The sequence below is a fragment of the Neopsephotus bourkii genome, unplaced genomic scaffold (assembly GCF_033783945.1).
Source record: "Neopsephotus bourkii isolate Nb327-2 ecotype Australia unplaced genomic scaffold, CSIRO-AGI_Nbou_v1 NB_787, whole genome shotgun sequence".
NCBI lineage: Eukaryota > Metazoa > Chordata > Aves > Psittaciformes > Psittacidae > Neopsephotus > Neopsephotus bourkii.
This window is the reverse complement of record NW_026901283.1, coordinates 309,490-330,140: the sequence shown is the minus strand read 5'-3', so window position 1 is coordinate 330,140 and position 20,651 is coordinate 309,490. Positions and strand designations below refer to the sequence as shown.

General features: G+C 40.2%; 1 protein-coding gene across 1 annotated transcript; it reads right to left on the bottom strand.

Moving 5' to 3' along the window:
* Window positions 1-1,051: 1,051 nt before the first annotated feature.
* On the bottom strand, window positions 1,052-20,314 carry HADH (hydroxyacyl-CoA dehydrogenase). Its single transcript, XM_061355174.1, has 8 exons — window positions 20,182-20,314; window positions 16,306-16,434; window positions 14,642-14,799; window positions 11,189-11,315; window positions 7,475-7,564; window positions 6,107-6,179; window positions 2,510-2,626; window positions 1,052-1,520 (listed from the first exon to the last, which is right to left on the bottom strand). Exons 1-8 carry the CDS (start codon window positions 20,308-20,310, stop codon window positions 1,402-1,404), a joined length of 942 nt encoding a protein of 313 aa, XP_061211158.1. The 5' UTR covers window positions 20,311-20,314; the 3' UTR covers window positions 1,052-1,401.
* Window positions 20,315-20,651: the final 337 nt, after the last annotated feature.

Sequence of the window (20,651 nt, the reverse complement as noted above, 5' to 3'; positions counted from 1 at the left end):
ACAGGACCATTTAGTTCCTTTAATCTTCTTCTTTCAAGACAAGCAACTCAATCAGAAAATCCGTAACTAGGAACGGGGATCCAAGAAACCAATAGTTTTTATTCTCTACTTAGATATTTTTGTGTTATTGTATGCAATGAAATTGACATCTGTCAGCCTCAGTTTTCTTATATGCAATCTGAATGAGATGCTGGGGAGGGAGGAAGAAGCAACTTAAAGAGTTAAATATTCATAACTTCTTTACTTAAAAAATTACCTAAGCACTCGGTTTGCAGATCCAAAACACACAACGTAAAAGAAGGCTACTACTCAGCTGAACTGGAACCCCAACCCTCATACTTGCTCTGCAGTACTTGGAGAAAGGGCACGATTTGCAGCACTCCTGCCATAAGCAAATCCAGGCTCTGCTAAACCCCAAGGAAATAAAGTTGCAAAACAGAAAGTGCCTCACAGAGCCAGACGCACCTATTCGTTTACACAGCACAGACTCCAGTTTCAATCCCTGTAAGTACTGTACTACAGTAGTAGTGTAGTGAGTAAAAATGACACTTAAAATGAAGACCCAATAAATAAAGACAATTTACAGGACTCCAGAAAGCATACAGAAGCTTTCACCAGCTTCTTAGCTTAGTCAATAAAAAAACCTATGTATTAGGCCCTTCAGAATAGAAACCTCTTCAGTACGTTTCTATAGCACCAAGCAGAAAAGGGGCCTTCAACTGGTAATTGAATATTGCCAAAAATTCCAACACAAATGATGAATTCTGCTTTTAAATGCCGGATGGGGGGCCTTTTGACCAGGTGACAGCCTGGAGGATTCTTAAAAATCCATTGGAGGATTTTTTTATTTTTCTTTAAACAATATGACCTTAAAAAAAACTGTTCAAGGCACAGTGATTTATACCTGCAGATTAACACTGCTCTGAAGAAGAAGCCTAAGAGAACTTCCTGCCTTTCCCTGGCTACGTTTGCCAGAGTGAAAAGAGACTGCCACCCAGTGGACTGCAACCAGGTACATCAACTGCAAGCGATGACATCCAATACAGAACTTTGTTGAAAATTTTATTTTTAAGAAAGTGCGGTTATTTTCAGGATTTTCCCGTCAACATAATAACGTTTAAAATACATAAATTTGCTTTGCATTCTGTCCTTCACCTGGAAAATCAGCATTTGCATGAAGGCACTGTACATATAAGGCTTTTCAGAATTACAAGGAAAAAATAATCTACCAAATTAAGGTTTTACCATAGTTAGCTAGTGCAATCACTCAGTTCAGAGGTGGGTTATATGTTCTAAATGCAGCTTGTGCCATCCTTGGGAAGGTTTAAACACAATTCACCTGTAATACAGCAATGCTGAATAGCATACACAGATCATTTAACACCTCTCAAGGTTTGAAGTTCATTTGTATTTGTAAAATCCTTCTCCAGTCTTCTTACCCAGCTTCTTTTCTTGTACCAGTTTATTCAGGAGTGGGCTGGGTGCAAAAAGAGGGTTGTTGGGCTCCAGTGAATGCCATCCTGGTGGAAAAGAAGTGGAAGAATTAGTAACAGTTCTGTTTATATGCAAATATAATAGAGATCTGCATCTCTCTAGAAAAGTATCATGAGGTCAGAAAATTGAAGGCCTGAAACTTATTCTAGACAATCTAACATCTTTCAACACAGCTTCATAAAGCACAGATCAGTATTGATGATTATGTGCAAATCTGAACACGTTATCTCCATGACTGAGGATTTTTAATACTTAAAAAGAAATTAAGGAGAATTTTTAAAATATAGTTCAGTACAGGAAATAAAACAAAGACTATGCTGAAAAGAAATTCAAGTGCAAAGAAATTCCAAGTTGAATTTCTAACCATGAAAGACATGGTCTGCCAGAATAATATAACACTACCCCACAGCGCTGGATAAAAGCAAAGGTTTCACTGAAGATGCCATTTTTAAAGTCTCATTCTGCCTTGGAGAAAATTTAAACTGCACATTCAGAATAATACAACCACCAAGTTACTCCCAATTATGCTGGGATTTTTCTGTTGTGCTAACATTCATTCACTTAACTGAAGTGAAAGGGAGATGGCATACTTGCATCTTTTAAGGCATTTGCTCGGTTTCATATTAATTGAGAATGAAAACGTGGCTGGCCAAAAAAGGAGTCATCTAAATGTTTATTCTTTTTCATCAGAATTTCTTACCTCCAGTATGTGTCTCTCTTCCCACTGGTTCTTTTTAATTATATAAAGTTCCACTATAAATTATTATTTCCCACTGGAACTTGACAAAGGTAGGAAAAAACACCTCTGTTCTGTCCCCACGTACATAGGATACAGGCATACAGTACAAATGCTGTACTCATACAACATTCTGAGCTGAATTCTCATTCCTTTCTCCTCAAGAATTAATATGCTATGGCATAAACATTCGGTTTAAACTACTTCAGATTTTCATTAGAACATTAATATATAATTTAGCTAAAAAGGAGAAAACAGAAGAAAACAAGCATGCAGTACCATCTATAATGTATTTACTGGTATCCAACCCAACATAGTCCAGCAGTTCAAATGGACCCATGGGATAGCCAGCCCCAAGCTTCATAGCAACATCAATATCTTCCTTTGATGCATCTCCTAGAGAAAAGATTGACAGTTTGATGAACAGAGAAGACTCCGCATCTACTTGGCACCACTTATAAATAATTAAGAAGGTGTTATTTCACCCTGGTGCAGCTCTTCACAGAAATCTCTGCACGTTTCAGAACCACAAAAACTGGAGTCAGCATACACTTGCTGCAGTATAAAGCTGAATCTCTCACAAAAAAGAAGTAAAAGCCCTGCAGGCCCACTTTCTATTTTTTGGGCTTCTTCTTGCCTTTCAACTACGCTGTTGATGGAGTCACAGCCACTGCACTCAACTTATCAGAAAGACCAAAGGAAGAACTGGTCCACTCTGAAGATTCAGAAGTTTCTTTTAGAGGCAGATGAACAGTGTAAGTAAGAAAAGATCTAAATTTCAGCTTAATGGGATCAGCAGCAGCTTTTGAATGATGCACAGGACAGCACTTCCCTTTCTCTGAAACAGGCAGAAGGCAAGTGATACCCAGCTGACGGACAAAACAAGCATGAGGAGGGGAGCAGCTTTCCCTGAGGATATTCATCAGCATCTGAGATGGCAGATAAGAGTGACATATGAAGACAGGCTGAGAAAGTTGGGGGTGTTCAGCCTGGAGAAGAGAAGGCTGCGTGGAAACCTCATAGCAGCCTTCCAGTATCTGAAGGGGGCCTATAGGGATGCTGGAGAGGGACTCTTCATTAGGGACTGTAATGACAGGACAAGGGGTAATGGGTTAAAACTGAAACAGGGCAAGTTTAGATTGGATATAAGGAGGAAATTCTTTCCTGTTAGGGTGGTGAGGCACTGGAATGGGTTGCCCAGGGAGGTTGTGAATGCTCCATCCCTGGCAGTGTTCAAGGCCAGTTTGGGCAAAGCCTTGGGTGAGATGGTTTAGTGTGAGGTGTCCCTGCTCATGGCAGGGGGGTTGGAACTACATGATCTTAAGGTCATTTCCAACCCTAACTATTCTATGATTCTATGACCTGAAGAAACTGTGCAAGTGCAGTTAAATTTGTGAAATCCAAAACTATATATATATGCATATATACATAAATCAAAATATATATAAATCAAAATAATCAGAAATTAGTTACTTATACTTTAGTCTATGCCTACAAAAATACAAATCTTGCATTGCCACATTATCACAGTTAATATTCACTTCATCCATTTGCTGGAAATGCATATTTTATACTGTCAGGAAAGCCGATGCACCTCTACTGCTTATTTTTAATACCCATTTTGATAAAAGCACTGTACTTCTTTGCAGATTCTACAAGAAGGATAAAGTTAAACAAACCCCATAGGTACTTGTTAAGTAACTTCCACGCTTGATGCGTACAGGCATTCAGGGTGTCCAAAAGCTTGGCAGACACAGCCTATGAAATTTATACACCTAAGATCAGAGAATCTCAGAAATTAATTTTCAAAATTTCTTGAAAGGCAACAGCTTCAGTGACAGTTCTGTATGAAGCAGTAATTTTTATGTATCTCCTTTTACTCTTTAGAGCTGACATTTTTCCTTTTTTTTTTAAACCACATTTTATGTCTGAAGAACTGGGAAAATGAGCCTTACTTAATTCTAACCATTTAAATTCCCCAAATTCTGACACACGTACATTGTCAACTCATCTGAAGGTGATGCAGAAGTACATAATTCTTATATCAACAGATTTGTCCCATTTTGTTTGTCAAACCTGGGACTTGGCCACTTGACAGTATACAGCTTTGTGACAATACAAGAAAAAATAGTAAAAGGGCAAACCAAGGTAATACCCCTAGGTCATACTAGTATCCTAGTATAAAAGAGACTTCCCTAGGAACTTGACTGTCTGCTTAGTTTTCCACTCATAAAAGGGCCGTACATTACACCATATGTTAATATTTATAGTATGTCACCTGTTTAAATCACTATTAACATATTAATGGTATTTTGCCTATGCAAAAGTGCATATGTAACACAAGGAGAGTCTGTAGAAATAAAGACTCAAGGACTGACCCAATAAAATGGTGTTTCAGTGCTTGGTGTTGCCAGGAAAGAGATCCTATATCATACTAATGTGGATGACAATCTGGCTCATTTGTCTACCCTGAGAATTAACACAAAGGATATGATAAAAATTTAACCTGATTCAATGGAAAATAAGACAGCCATCAGGCTTATGAAAACATTATCCAGCTTTTTAAATAGATTTCATTTGAGTTAAAAATTCATAAATGAACTTTAACAAGTCTGGAAATATCATACCAATGAACAAAATACAAACAGAATAAAAATTAAATCAAAATATTGTTTTGCTTCTGCAGAAAAGTCAATTTTAACATACAGTCCCAGTGACTTTTTTCTTTTACATTTGATTAAAAGTTCTACTATCTCCTGAAATATGCACAATGATACATGTCACTTAAGCACCTCTTCTACACACACTGGAACACCTATACACTTTACTTAAAATTGTGACTTTTTCTAAGAGAATAATGGCCCCTCAAATCCATGCCTTTGAAGTCACTGAATTTGCTCTTTTTCTCCTTTTGACATGTAATTAAGTGTATCTTTTGATGGATAAACAAGTAGTGTTGATTTGTATTTTTTTTCCTGGAGATCAAACCATCCCTTCCATGTGCTATAAGAGATTTTTAATACTTAATATTTAAAGCATATTTTGGGGAACCCTCATAATGGAGTGCTTTCACCTGTAAAAAAAAGCAGACTTCAAAACCAAAATGTTTCAAATGCCATTCTTAGTAGCACAGAACTATGAGCAGAGCACTTTAAATAAAAGTAATTATACTCCATAATTTTCCCTTTATCCACTAAAGTACTGGCTTGTTTCTTTTTCAAAACAACTATCAATGCTTTGAAAAATTTAGTGGTTATTTGAGGATTTTTGATTATTTCTACCTACCCTCAGTATCAAAGTAAAAGAGACCAGAAATGAGATAGGAGTTCCTAAAGAACCTACCTCTAAACGAAGACACAGAAGAGAAACATGAGGTTTTAAGTGGCAATAGATTAACCCAAACATTTGCATACCAGTACCATTGTGACACTACTTACCTCACCTATAAATAGGTGTTTTATTTCACAAGCCAATGTAAGTGAACTCAGGAGAACTTTGCTAATTGTCTAAAGGGATTTTCACTCATTTTCATTAACACCTTTAAGGACTGACAGAGGGAGGTTCTGATTAGTTGGCAAAGGATATTTTTGCAGTGGTACTACACTCACCTTGTCATCTCCAAACCAGAAACATTTTCCACCATCAGAAATTTCCCACACAAGTAACTAGTACCTGCTGACTCTGCCCACATTGATATTTCAAAGTGCAGAGAAGGTCTTTCTAGTGACACATATTGGCTCATATTTGATGTTCATGTTCACTTCCAGCCCTTAACTTCTGTAAGTTTTGAGGGAATCCCAAGGCTTTTCTGAAGGGATATAACATTTCACAGTGTTGTATATCAACATTCCCTGAAGTCAATATCCCAGCAAGTACCTCTCTCAAAAAGTCGAACAGCTTCCATCATATATGGCACCAACAGACGGTTCACAATAAACCCTGGAGTATCCTATGGAAAGAAAAAGAAAGGATTCTAAATAAACATTCTTTATGAGTACTACACTCAAAAGCTACATAACAAGTCAAACGAGTAGTTGAAGAGACTTATCGAATCATCAACTTCTGGTACTCTCTAAATCGTATTTTTCATCCGATTTATCTGCTCAGTATTAAAAGACAAAAGATGAACTTCACAAACAAGGAATGGCACATAAACATTCATCATTACTGAGAACAATAAGACTACTACAAGCCCAACTCAATTAATCTTAATTTATGTGGCCATTTGGCCAATGCCTTTTGTTTAGCAAAATTCTGCTGATACAATTTCCTGAAAGATACAAGAAGAGCCGTTCTTTTTAACACTTGTGTGTTCATTACCAGAAATGCTTCTGGCTAAAAAGTCTAATTCTCCCCCACTGCTCACTGGCAAATGCTTTTGAAAGTTAGGATGATTTCAATAGCAAACACCAGTGGTATCGATGAAAAGGTAAAGACAGATGCTGTCAGAAGATAACAAACTGATACAGAAATGCTTTTACACAAACGTTAGTCAAAATCCAAATTACAAAGAAGAGAGAAAGTGTTTTGCAAATTCATAACAATAATTCACCATATATTCTGCACATCACATACTGCAAAACTGTGACAGAAACAGGAAAAAAAGTCAACTAAGGCCACAGAGCAATTCAGCAGTAGAGCCTGAATTAGAATCCAGCATCCAGATGCTGAATCTGGTAACTACCAGATTGCAGGCCCTTCTTTTTATGCCCAAATGTCTCCTAGCGGCTGTGAAATGCAAGGCAATAGCTTGCATAAAGCTACCCAGACCACAACTTAATGGATTTGGAAGAAGAAAGCTGCAAAGCAGTGAAGATTAATATGGGTCTAGTTACTGCAGTCTTAAGAAAAACTTGCAGTGAGCAGCACACACCATGGAAGATTCATCCAGATGCCTTATAGTACAAGAGGTAGCAGTTTTGTCTCTAGCATGGCTAAAGATGAACTCCTACTTAAGCTCCCCAGCCCAGGCTTCTGCAGGACTGGAAAAGAAAAAACAAAAACTGTAGCCCTGACACTTGTGAGTTTTGCTACTCTAGACAGGATGTGAAGAGTCACTCTGCTTTGAGAAATACGTAGTAAATGTGGCTGTTTGGCCAAAATCCTTTTGATAGTGAATAGAAACTGGACAAAAAAGCAGCCTGGAAAATCTTACCAAGTGCTCTTATATTTAACTAAGACCTACCACTTTAGCGGGTTTTAAGAACAGACCTTCTGAGCATTATACAATTAAAATATACTCACCTTACAACTGACAGGACTCTTTCCTACTGCTTTACTGAAATCCACAAGCGACTCAAAAGTTTTTTGGCTGGTCATTGGAGTCTTAATGACCTGGTCAGAGGGAAGGTAAGGACAGCATAAGCACATCTATGAGCAGAATCTCTCCCGTTTCCCAGTACAGCAATGATTAAACTGTAATCCAGAATACTATTCCAGAAATACACAAAACATTTGTTTTGAAAAAAACAAACAAACAAACAAAGAAACAAACAAAAAAACCACAATTTCGGTGGATATATATGTGTAATAGACACAAATCTATTTTAAAGACAGATACATTTTGCACATTTTGAAATTATGCGTTTATTTAAGACACTTTCCTACTACGGATGGTAAAAGGAACAATCCTTACATACAACAAGTATGATAAAATAACTTTAAAAGCTACATAGTCTGTTGTCTTGGGAAACACAATGGCACCACTCTAGAGAACCACATTAACAGACATAGCTCCTGAAATAAAGGGTTGCAACATCTACCCTGTGCCCAATGTAAACATGATGCAGATATTTAATTCTAAAGAAAATTTTAAATCTATTTTCAAATTTGTGACAGCCTCTTAGCTTTGAGTAATATGTTCCCATCTGATCTTCTTCACAACTGAGTCTGTCGTCACATGTAGTATGTTCTAAACTTCACTGGAGTTGGGATGCCTTAAGTAATTTATAAGAGACCTACCCTCCACTCCCCTCACCCTCCCCCCCAAAAAGAAGAAAAAAGACTTGCACACGCTGAAATGGTTGTGGTGTTTGTTGAAACTGAACTCCATGTGCGGCAACTGAAAACTGCTGCACATGAGCAGTTAAGGCTGACATCCTTGTTCATATCATTAAGTCACACAGAGATCCCGTCCCTCTTACTGAAGCAAGGCCAAGACAAAAACAGGCTGTTAAAACTGAGGAAAAGGCTTGTTTCTCATCAGAAACAAAAAAACCAGTGCTCTTTTACTTTGATATTAGATTAAAGTATCTGAGATTCTTACATAAGACTGCAACAGTTTCAAGAATGAGTTTTTAATATGCACTTTAGAATTTTGAATCCTTAGCGCTAGCTTTTCAGATTATTAGAAAAATAAATCCTCTCAAAACTGTGTGCTTCTAAGCGTGAGACCAATAATCTGTGAAAAGAGCAGATAAGACTCAAACACACTGCACATCTGTCACCCATGAAGGACAGATTCCATGACAGATGACTGGCAATTTCAGTAATGTCTTTTGTAGTTTTGGCAATTCTCTTGATTTCCCCCCAGTTATTTCAAATCAAAACATCTGTTTTACATAGCAAATTTTATTCTGCAGTGTCTGTCAGTGTCAATCGTGGTCTATAGCAGTAGATCAGAAACAAAAGCAAAGCTTTAAAACAGGTATTTACCTAATAATACTGGAACCTTTCAAGATCAAGTCAATAGAAGCAGAGCTTCTGTGTTTTAAAGCTCTTAAATACTACTCGTCAACTGGAGTCACACTGGGGTAGAATGTTCACAAGTCAGGTGGAAAAAAATACAAATTAAAAAGACTGACAACAGCAGTCTCTGTTTTGGTATTTTACAAACAATGATAGGTAGCTTCTGTATTTTTCAAATATCACAGAGGCTTAGTTTATATTTCTAAACACTATGATTTGGTTTAGGCTTGAGACAGGGCACAGAACATTTCCTCCACAGAAATAAATTACTGCCAAAAACTAGGTTTTACCACAGAAATCAATAAAGCCTATGTCAGCCTACGGAATTGCTGGTAAAGACTTCTGTTATCTCTGACACACTTATACTACTCTTTCCTTCTTACACCATTTCCCCAGAGCATTTAGTCACAATATACAGGATGCAGTATTAAATTTAAGAAAAAAATCAACGTGGGTACAGAGTCAATGAAAGAGAATTTGCAAGTGTCTTCACTGGACAACAGTACTTTGAATCAAATTTGTTCATTTCAGCCAAAAGGTTCAAACATTTCAAAAGGGGAAAGAAGAGAATTAGACGTTCAAGGACATAGAACAAGCAGCGGTGTAATATGTATTTTGATGGGAAACAAGCAAAAAATATAATAAAGTGACTCTCAGGAGTTCAAAAAGCAGGCACAACATATTTGAAGCTCTTGTCATCAAAGCAATAATAGAACTAACTACTCATGGGACAGAGGAAAAAGTTTTACAGCATTTAATGGTATAAAATAAGTGAAACTTTGGGGCAGAGGAGCCACTTATTTTCACTTAGTCAAGAGCTTAAGTTCTAGCTGATCAAGGTCAGGGGTCACAGGGGAAGGTAAGAAAAAGGAGATGAGAGAACTGCCATTTTTTTTGCAATGTGAACTTTACTCTGGAGACTTAGCTAAACTCTTCTATCGGAGCAATCCCAGGCACAGCTACAGGCTGGGCAGAGAAGAGGTTCAGAGCAGCCCAAGGAGAAGGACTTGGGGGTGTTGGTCGATGAGAAAATGAACATGAGCCGGCTTCAGTGTGCGCTTGCAGCCCAGAAAGCCAACCGTATCCTGGGCTGCATCAAAAGGAGCATGACCAGCAGGTCGAAGGAGGTGATCCTGCCCCTTTATTCTGCTCTCGTGAGACCTCACTTGGAGTACTGTGTACAGTTCTGGTGTCCTCAACACCAAAAGGACATGGATGTGTTGGAACAAGTCCAGAGGAGGGCCACGAGAATGATCAGGGGACTGGAGCACCTCCCATATGAAGATAGGCTGAGAAAGTTGGGGCTGTTCAGCCTGGAGAAGAGAAGGCTGCGTGGAGACCTCATAGCAGCCTTCCAGTATCTGAAGGGGGCCTATAGGGATGCTGGGGATGTACTCTTCATTAGGGACTGTAGTGATAGGACAAGGGGTAATGGGTTAAAACTTAAACAGGGGAAGTTTAGATTGGATATAAGGAGGAAATTCTTTCCTGTTAGGGTGCTGAGGCACTGGAACAGGTTGTCCAGGGAGGTTGTGAATGCTTCAAACCTGGCATTGTTCAAGGCCAGGTTGGACGAGGCCTTGGGTGATATGGTTTAGAGCGAGGTGTCCCTGCCCATGGCAGGGGGGTTGGAACTTGATGATCTTAAGGTCCTTTCCAACCCTAACTATTCTATGATTCTATTATTCTATTATTTCTTATTCTGATCTGCCTTATTATTAGAAATTGCATGATGCAGCCAAAGAGAGTATGCTTAGAAAAGACATCTGGAGAATTAGGTAAAAACTTCTTTCTGCACTTCCTTAAAGGCTAAGAAATACTGTAATACTTACAGACTAATAATCTGGAACACGGAAACAAACATGGCTGATTTGTTTCATAAGCCACAAAGCAGTGAGATTTCATTTTATTTTGTAACAATGTCTACACTGGTAGCAGTCAAATTCCTGTGCCAGTTATCAGATGATTTTGATTAAGCTTTCAGTAGTTCTTACTAATCAGCTTGCCTGCATGCTTGAAACGATTGCTATAAACAGCACCTGTCTTGGCAGGTCAGTGGAGAACTTTGAAGCCTCAAGGCTGAAAGAGTTTCCTCTGTCTCTTTAACCTGCACCTCAACAGAAAATGCACCACCCCCTTATCAATAACAGCAGCTTGTTCCATTATCAGAAGAGCTGCAAACTGAGATCTGCTCTTTCATCCAACTGAATTCTCAGTGGTGACAACTGCACTGCTGTGCTACAGTGATTGTGATGATTACAAGATGTCTACCTCCACAAGCTTCATCATAGGCACAGGATTGAAGAAATGGAGACCACCAAATCGGTCCTGCCTCGTGGTTGAGTTAGCCAGCTGTGTGATTTGCAAAGATGAAGTGTTGCTTGCAAATATTGTATGCCTGGAAAAAAAGAAACATATAGATTGAGTAAATGATGACTATTTTCCTGTCAGCAGGAGACTGGTGCTCTAAACATAAGTAGACGTCCCTTGGCCAACCATCCACAATATTCTCAGAAATATCCCTGCAGATTACCACCATTCTTTTTCTGAGATACAAGTAACAGCAATGATAAAATAACCACTGGAAGAGGTGTATGAGTTTGACTTACGAGTAAGCATGTCGAATATTGGTATTAGGCGATGGGAAAAAAAAAAAAACTGAGTAGAAAATTTTTAGCTTCCCAAATCTATTCCACTTAATTCCTAAGCAAACCTGGAAACCTAATGGTACTTTTTTATTGTGAATCATTTACACATCTATGGAAGCTCACTGATTTGCCATGTCAAAAATGCACTTTGGAGCTTTAAGAAAAATTTTGATTCTTTTTTTTCTATAATAATCACTGGCAGATGTGACAAGCAAACCTACCACCAAAGAGCTGACAGAAAACAAAAATAGAGAAAAGGTAAAACCTGCTATGCACAGGTCACTGCAAAGGATACACTAAATCACAAGAATTTGAAGACATATGAAGTCCTTTTACAGATTAAAAAAAATAATATCCAGATTTCCATTTTTATTATGTTTTCTCAGTTTCTGAGAATGTATTACAGAGTAGTAAAAAAAAAAATCCTGAAAATTCCTATTTACACTTCTTACAAATATTCTTTTGTTATTGTTCCACCATAAATTGAGCCTTACATTATTCTGAGTTGGGGTACTAAAAAGGGTATTATACACCTCATAGTTTCGGCCTCTGAAGATCAATGCATACAAAAGACACTTATCTTCACTAAAAACCTGCCACTGTACACAAAGAATTCAAACATTCATGTAAAAATCCAGCACACTGATTTATGTCTGGATTCACTTAAAACAATTGTCTCAGCATCACTTTTGCGGGTGAATACTGTGGCCTCAAATAATAAAAAGCCTTGGGGAAAAAAAGCATTAGATTTGTATTGTGTGCAAGGATATTTTATTTACACTTTCTGCTTTGAACAACCAATTGATTCAAATTGAGTTTAAAATAGAATTTACATGCCTCTGTGACTTAGAATCACACAATCAATGCTTCAGGTCACAGCAGAGATGGAATGCATTTGAAAGCAACAGCACTAGTGAAGCCCCAGTGATGCTTTCCTAGGCACCAGTATGCTTTCTCTTGATGACATCTAGTGGGTTGGGGGACAGCATTAAAAACAGAATCACACACAAGAGAAATGCACCACTTCAATAAAAACTACCCTTACAGCCCAGCTGTTACACAGTTGTAGCAGGAACGCTGAACACTGCTTTTGCAACACTTATAAAACACTGATTTTTAACACAATGAACAGTTAAAAATCACTGTCAGTACCTAGCTGAATTTCTGTATCTACAAATAAATCCTAGACTGAGAGATGTTGATGGGTATTCCCACCACTCAGAAAGCAGGTAGAGAAGAGCTCTTAAAGTGGATACCCCAAAATTATTTTGCCATGTTCATTATGATCCTGTTTGGAAAAGGGCTGTAGTGTTTAAATGCCTAAAGGCCTCAAACAGTGTGTGGATATTCTACAAAAAACCCTAGTCTGACCTTTTCAAAATGGAAAGGTGAGACTGACTCAATTCAAAAAGAAAATAAAACTTAAGAGTGGGCAACCATGCTGTATTGCCTGCTCTGAAGATGCTGACCATGTAACTCAGCAACAATTATCATACTGGGAGGATGAGTGTAACACTGAGAGGAATATAACATACATAAGCGGTATGGCAAAGCTCCAGAAACGTAAACCAGCACACTCTCAGACTGACGGCATCCAAGAAACAGCACACACCATTCCACCTGGACAGTTACCCTTTTCTTTATCCTCCATGTAAGGTGCCTGTATGCTTATCACCATTTCCAATTCTCCTCTTAAAAGGGAAGACTTCTTGTCTAATGTCATTTTTGCCAACCCTGCAAAACCATGCCTTTTGGCACAGGAAGAAGCATGAATCTGAACATCTCCCAGTATCTTTTAACACTCTTCTAACATAAAATTTGATGTTTCAAGGCAGCTATGCTTGCTGAGCTGAGCTATGCTCAGTCTTACAAAAAAATAGCTCCAGATGTTCCAAATAAACATATTACTAAAGGAGGCTCCAAGTCCCTGTGCCCACTTTTCCTTGCTGACTGGTTTTACACAGTTTGCCATTTAGTACACTCTGATTTGCTCATTAGCTTTCTCTGCTGAATATGAACAAAGACTGTGGTCTGTTTTCTCAAAATAAGCACAGTCTATCATGACAAGGTACCATGATAATTGCTGAAGGCAGCTACTTAGTTCTGTCTGCTAGATCAAGGGTAATGGCAAGTTACCCTGTGCTCAGTGTGCAACAGTTTGTGATCCTTTATTGTTTTCAGAAGTACCAGGTCATTTCGATAACTAGCAATATGAGACAGCCTAAAAATCCCCTCAGGCTGATATCAACTTAATGGTAACATATTTAAGGTGCAACCTGCCTAGTTCTTTAGTTAGTCTAAAATACCTCTAGCCTATACCCCCTGATTGTACTGGTTAAAACCCCCACCTGTGAGCAGTCAAGGTCTTGTGATCCTGAGTCATCTGTTACAAGGATCAGCTTTTGCATGCTCAGCTTAACAGCATTTTGGGTTTGGAGACAATTCAGCAGTTAACTTCCAGCAGTTATCAAATATAGTTCAAAGAAAGTTTCAGAGACTGTAAGTAACTGAACAAGTGCATGCTGAGAAGTTATTTACACTTTTACCTCAAATACAAGAGCAATGAGCTGTTTCCAAACTCTTGTAATACAGAGTAAAATTAAGCCACTGCTGAGCTGACTGTATGGATAAGAGGCTGAGATTTCTTGAAACCTGCTCATGCAGGCATACTGAAAGCAACTACCTTATCATCCCAACTTCCTATTTAAATATGGCATTTAACTATACCCCATATGTACCAGGACAAGCTTATTCTACTGTTGTGTATTTGTGTTTGGATTTAGATTTGAACTTGTGAGTTAGAGGGACAAGCTTTATGACTAAACATACCTGAAACCACATCAAAGGAAGCAATGCAACAAGTAAATGAACTTGCAGCTGAAAGCATTTGTAACATATGCACCTGGCATAACTGTTCCATATCACATGACAATCTGAAGTTAGTCTATGGGAGAAAAACTCCTGCTATAAAAAAAAAAAAAAAGCAGCTAAGAAAATGGAGAACTACCAGTGTAAGATTAAAAATAGGAGATACAAAGATCTAAGTTTCAAAATGTAATAGGAAAAATACACATACTCTGGAGCAAACTTATCCAGCTGCTTGAAGAGTTCATTTTTAATTTCCTGGTTCTCAACAATAGCTTCTATCACCAAATCCGTGCTGTGGACCACTGCTACTGCATCTGTGCTTGTTGTGAGGTTCTTTAAGGTCTTCTCGATGAACTCAGCACCAGCCTGAAACATTTCCAAGAAGTTGGAATGTTTAGTTACAATTATTTCACTTATTTTCACGTGAAAACCCCAATATGCTCTGAAGTTTTTTTGAGCCCTGAAAACTTGAGGGAGTCTGCCACATTTCCAAATCAGTGAGAAAGTTCTGTACAGATTCGATGCTTTCACTGACAAAATTTTCCTAGCCAATCAAATTTCCTAGCAATCAAATTGCTCTGAAGCAAGTACGAGACCTCTGAATTCACTCTTTTAGGGAGACTATTCGCTGCAGTCCAGCCTTCAGCATAAAAGTTTGAATTAACAACTGGTTGGTCAATCAGTAGTTTCTAAGACAACCTGGACTTACCAAAGAGGAGTTCTTCCAGTTCCAAGCTTTTGCATTGTTTTCATTCAGTGATTATCTGGTTTCACTCCTATGAACAGATTATGTGCTAGTTCATGAACACTCCAGGAAAAGACCTACATTCACTACAATTTCAGTGCAAATGTGGGGAAAAATAATGTTTTCTGACTAGTAAATCTGCCGATCACTGACATGTTTGTGAAGACAGAAATTAAAAAAAAATGCAATTTATGCAATTAAGCATATACCATTACAAGGAGTTTCAAGACTTTGAGCGAAGAGTAAATGGAGAGACAGTGCAATTAAAAAACATACCTACACTGTAGAATATAATGTCATCTATAAAATGCAAGAATTATGTGGACAATTTTATTTTGGATGAAAAGACTCCGCATCATTATGTATGTATGCTCTGGCTATCCTGATATTACTATAATTTTTCTTCTGTAGTTCCTCATGAAAACAAGCCCTTTTAAAGTTCCTTTGTCTGCTGCATCATCCATTCTGGTAATCATCAATGCCAGTATATAATATATATGCTAATACGTATCAATGAATTGAATATGTTGTGGAATTTAGAGAAGCAAGCACAGCAACAAATAACCTTTACAATATATAGATGCACCAACTGCTCCACAGTAACTTACAGTATGTAAACCTTACTCAGTAATGCGCATGCAACGTATCTAATTCATGTTACTCCAAAGCAGTTAAACTTGCACTATCATTTACTTTGTAGTAATTCTGTATCCAAGTCTTGGGGCACAGGAGAAAGTCTCCTTACTAACATAATAAAACACTTTTGTTACTATTCACTGTTGGACAAATTGGTACATTCCCCACGTAAGTACTCAAAGGTATCTTGCCATTAAATTAGGATTAATAATTTGGCGACATTTCCCATTTAGCATCTGTTACAAAGGTCACCAAGTTGTTATAAATCTTTATCTCAAGGCTGAAGTCTACAAAAGAGAGAAAGTAAGGGAAGACATCTTTCCATCTCCTTGAATCAGAAACAGAAAACCTAAGTTCTGCAGCACACTGAAAATAGCTTTCTTTATGTTAACATGCTCTATAATGCATAACTGCAAAAAATCTCAAAACTTCAGTATGGTAGCTTTTATTCTTTTAAGTTTTCCCAGAGTAATACAGAAGACAATGCCAACCTCAGGCTTATCTGCAAACTTCTTCTTTGTCACTCTCTTCAAACTCTCTTCAATCCCTTTTGTAGACTTCTTAAGGATTTCCTCTGACTGGTCTACTAACACCACAGTGTGCCCACTGGCTGCTGCAACCTGAAAGATAAAAGTACCATCAGTATCATAAAACCACCAACCATACTGATTTGTGTTCGGGCAGGCAACATCTTAGGCAATGATTTAGGCAAAACAGAGCTAAAGAACATTGAATTAAGACTTAATACAATTTACTAAAAAAGAATAAATCACAAAACCCCCCACACAGTTGGACCAGAGGGGAAGAGATAAAGGTCTCAGCTTAGGAAAAAAGCAATCCGAAAGGAAAAAGAAATCCATTTTTCCCCTGCACTGTCAACAGAACAGTACCTGTACCTGGAGGCATACGAATTCTGCTGCTATGGATAGAAGACAAACAGCTGTCTTGAAAAGAGCACGCAGCTTAGTTGTGATCCTTGGATCTTGGAAGGAAAAAAGGGCTGTGAAGAGCAAAATGTGAATGCTGGCAGGGTGAGCAAGAGGCATAAGGGATGGCTAACCCTTTGTTCCTGGGTCGGAGTGTAACAACTCTGCTGATGAGCCATGAGCGTGTCTCAATAACAGGAAGGCAACATTGGAGCTGGGAGTAGCAGTGAAACGTTTGCCACTCTAGGACCCAAGTGGCCTGCAAACACTCCTTACTATGTACTTGGCACAAACACTGGCTCAGCTACGGCACTATTGCATTGCATTTTGGGTTGGTATTCAATTAATTTCAAACACACAATGTCACTTGCTCACATTGCAAGAGCCTATTAAAAATAAGCTGTTCATTATCTGTTACTTCACTGTTCATTAATTTCTGTTTCTCTTGTTAGTTAGCCACAGCCTATCTTTATCTTCAGAATCCTTGAACTAACAAGTTGCAATACAGCAATTGCGGAAAACAGATTAAAACATGGTTTCACTGGCTGTTTCTGAAGTCACATAACTTAGGTCCCTCCCACCTGTGACCTTTTACTTTACATCTAACCCTGCACCTGGAGACTAAAGATTCTCCTGTGCCCATAAGACCTATTCCAGCAAGCCTAGCTGAATGAAAAATACAGAGAGATCTCCTGAAGAAAAGCATGGTGTTTTTCCCATCCAAGTTGCCTCAGTAATCCATCAAATAAAGAAATGCCAGACTGCTTCTGGACAGCAGCAGTATAGCTTTAACAACATGTCAGCTTGCAGGTGGACATGTCTTTATCCATCTCTATTTTTTGTATTTTATTTTATTTTCACTATAGTCATTTCATCAAAACAACTGAATCATAAAAAAACCCAACATATAAACCAAGCTTGGACTTGCACTCCTAACGCTTTTTCTGCTGCTGATCATTTACAATGATAAAGCAAGACCCTCCACTCCTCAGGAAAAAAAAAAATCAATACCAAACACATTCGTAACAGATCCTTCACTGATTATCCACCTACAACCACACCACCACCGACCAGCTGACGAAAAATCCTAGAAAAATTAACATCTCCCTTTTCCCATCTCATTCTTACCATATTTACATGGATAAGAAGAAGAAAAATGGCAAAGGGTCATATCATCTCCTTGTAATCCACACATGCTTGCTCACTCTATTATGAAACGATCTGAAGAATACTAAGTAACAAAAGGGTTGGGGAGTCATTAATGCTTTTCTCATACAGAAGTGCTTCTGTATCAGAAATTATAAACCCTTGGCTTTCAGCCATACATTTTAGCAGAGGTTAGATTTTCCTGACATTATGAGAAAGAAAGTAAAGAAGAGGGACAACTCCTTACATATGCTAAAAAAAGAGAAAAAGCTTTATTAACAGCATATGGAGGAGACCCCACTCACTGTTTTAATCATGTTTGCTTTGAGATAATTTCAGATTGATATATCGGAGGCAGATGGTCAGCAAAATCACGCCTGGTCCTTAACAGTGGTAGAAGATTGTGAGCTCAGTTAGAGGCAAATACCAGACATGCTTCTTTGGACAAGCCACTCTCTGAAAATGTGCAGATTATGCAGATGAGTTTACTTTTCCTGCAGAATTATAACCGTTGCATAGCATGCATCTGCCTCAAATCTTTCATCTTTCTCCACAAAATCTTTCTCCAAAGTTATTCTTTGATTGTTCCCTCAGTAGATACCTCATGTTCCAGTATCAAGATACAGAGCAGAAGTTTCACTAGACAAGTTAATAAACAACTACCTAATTCCTCAGCAAAAATAAGAAATAGCCCCTGCATTCCTACTGCCAGGAATGTGAGCAATCTTCAGTCCTGAGAAGGAAAAACATTAATTCATTAAAATGGGGAACTAGTATCTATGAACTCCAACCTCACTATCTGGATTCCACTTGTGGATGCCTTCATCCTCCAGTCATTCTTTCCGAAGTCTGTGAGCTACCCTGGTATCTTGGGCAACAACGTCTTTCTGTGAAGGAGACAAATATCTAAATCTTAAATCACTGGCAGGACTGTTCAGTCTTCTGCCTCAAACTATCAAGTTAAAGACGAAGTTTAAAGCTAATGGCCTGAGATTAAACACTGGGAAAGTAAGTCCTACGTAAATATTAACCATTTCATAACTCTGCAGATGACTGACAGCTGAATGTCCATTTTAGATGCAGAATTCTACTTCAATAACTTGCAAAATGTCACTTGATCTGTTCCCTTGGCAAGTCGGAAGCTTCCTGCACCAGTATTTTCTAAATGTCTGGTTTATAAGTAGTCCACACACCGTCTTAAGAACCACCTTAAACAATTTATAGCATTGACCTTGGTTCTTCTTGCCCACCTGTCTGACCTGAGGACATGCGGATTAGCAAGAGAACAGAAAGCTTGAAGGTTGAGCAACCGGACAGCAGGGGTGCAGCAATACTTTCTACTCCCCCGCAGCAGCAGTAAACCCCAAACTCACACAGGTCTGCCAACAGGGCAGCCTGGGCACGTCCCTCCACACCCCCAGCAGCCAGCATGCTCGTGGTGTGATGAGCACACGCTGCCCACGCTGGCTCCCCAATATGCCTTGCAAAAGAGAGGCTGATGGGGTGAGACCCACTGCACACTTCACCTGGGTCGTGGGCCAGGGTCATGGTCAGGTCTCGCTGCTCACACGTACAGCTCTCCAGTGCAAGAGCAGCCACCACTTCTCACACAAACACAGCACAGAATCGCAAAGTGGTTTGGGCTGGAAGGAACCTTAAGATCACGGAGTTCCAAACTCCTGCCATGGGCAGGGACACCTTCCACTAGAGTAGGTTGCTCAAAGCTCTGTCCAGCCTGGCCTTGCCCACTGTCGGGGCCGGAAGCATGAAATGACTTTCGCACGAACTGTCATAAATTCGGGAAAGCGCAGTTTTTCTGTCGTTGTTTCATTCTAAATACGGCTCCCGCCTCACAACTCGGAGCGGCGGCTCGACCCGTGTAGGTCGCCGGCAAGGCCGGGCCGGCGGCTGGCCCCGTCACGTGACGCCCCGCGGCCTCGAGCTGCCGCTCCGTCTGACGGGCACCCCGCTCCCGTCCGGTACCGGCTACAGCCATACGCCCCGCTCGGCTCGGCTCCCTCACTAGACACCAAGAAACGAAGGGGACGCGGGAGCAGGAGCGCTGGGAGGCAGGAGCCGGGGTTCTCCCTGCCCGGGAAGGGGTCCCCACTGACCGCAGAGCACGTCCTTCGGGTGAACACCGCGCCAGCGCCGTCCCCGCCTCACCCGGCCATCCCTCAGCGAAGCGCGAGGGTCCCTCCCGCTGCACGCGCCGAGTAACGGCCGCCCTGCAGCCGCCATGGCGCCGCCGCCTCCCCTCACCCCTGTGCCGCCGCCGGGCCGGGCCGCACTCACCTGGGCGATGCCGGCGCCCATGAGGCCGCCGCCGATGACCGTCACATGCTTGACGATCAGCTTCTTGGCAGCCGCCGTGGCGGCGGTGGAGGAAGCGGCGCGCACGAAGTGGCGGGTGGCGAAGGCCATGGCGACGGCGGCAGCGGGAATCACTGGGCGAGAGGCGGCAGCGTGGCCGGGGCGGGTGGAGCGAGCGGGGCGCTCCGCCCCGGGGAGCGGTAGTGGCGGCCGCCCCGGGCCGGGCTTGAGTCCTTCGCCTCCGCAGCTTCTGATTGCTGAAGAGGAACCGAGTAGCAGCGCGGAGGTGAGCACCGCAGCTGAAGTCCCTGCGAGTCCCGGGCTGGCGCTTGGGCAGCGGCAGGTCTGGGACAATTTGCCCCAGTGTCTGTCCTTGCAGCAGAGGTCACTGCACAGCCTGCAAGCGGTTACGTTCTGTCGCACTGCTCGTTTTCGCAGCGTTAGAAGTGCTC

What these genes read in the sequence shown, in the direction of transcription:
- HADH (XM_061355174.1), bottom strand. Translation starts at nt 20,310, where the DNA reads ATGGCCTTCGCCACCCGCCACTTCGTGCGCGCCGCTTCCTCCACCGCC. An exon ending in TGGGCGCCGGCATCGCCCAG is followed by an intron (nt 16,435 to 20,181) that starts GTGAGTGCGGCC and finishes TTTATCTTTCAG; the next exon opens with GTTGCAGCAGCCAGTGGGCA. An exon ending in AGTTTGCAGATAAGCCTGAG is followed by an intron (nt 14,800 to 16,305) that starts GTTGGCATTGTC and finishes GAAATGTTTCAG; the next exon opens with GCTGGTGCTGAGTTCATCGA.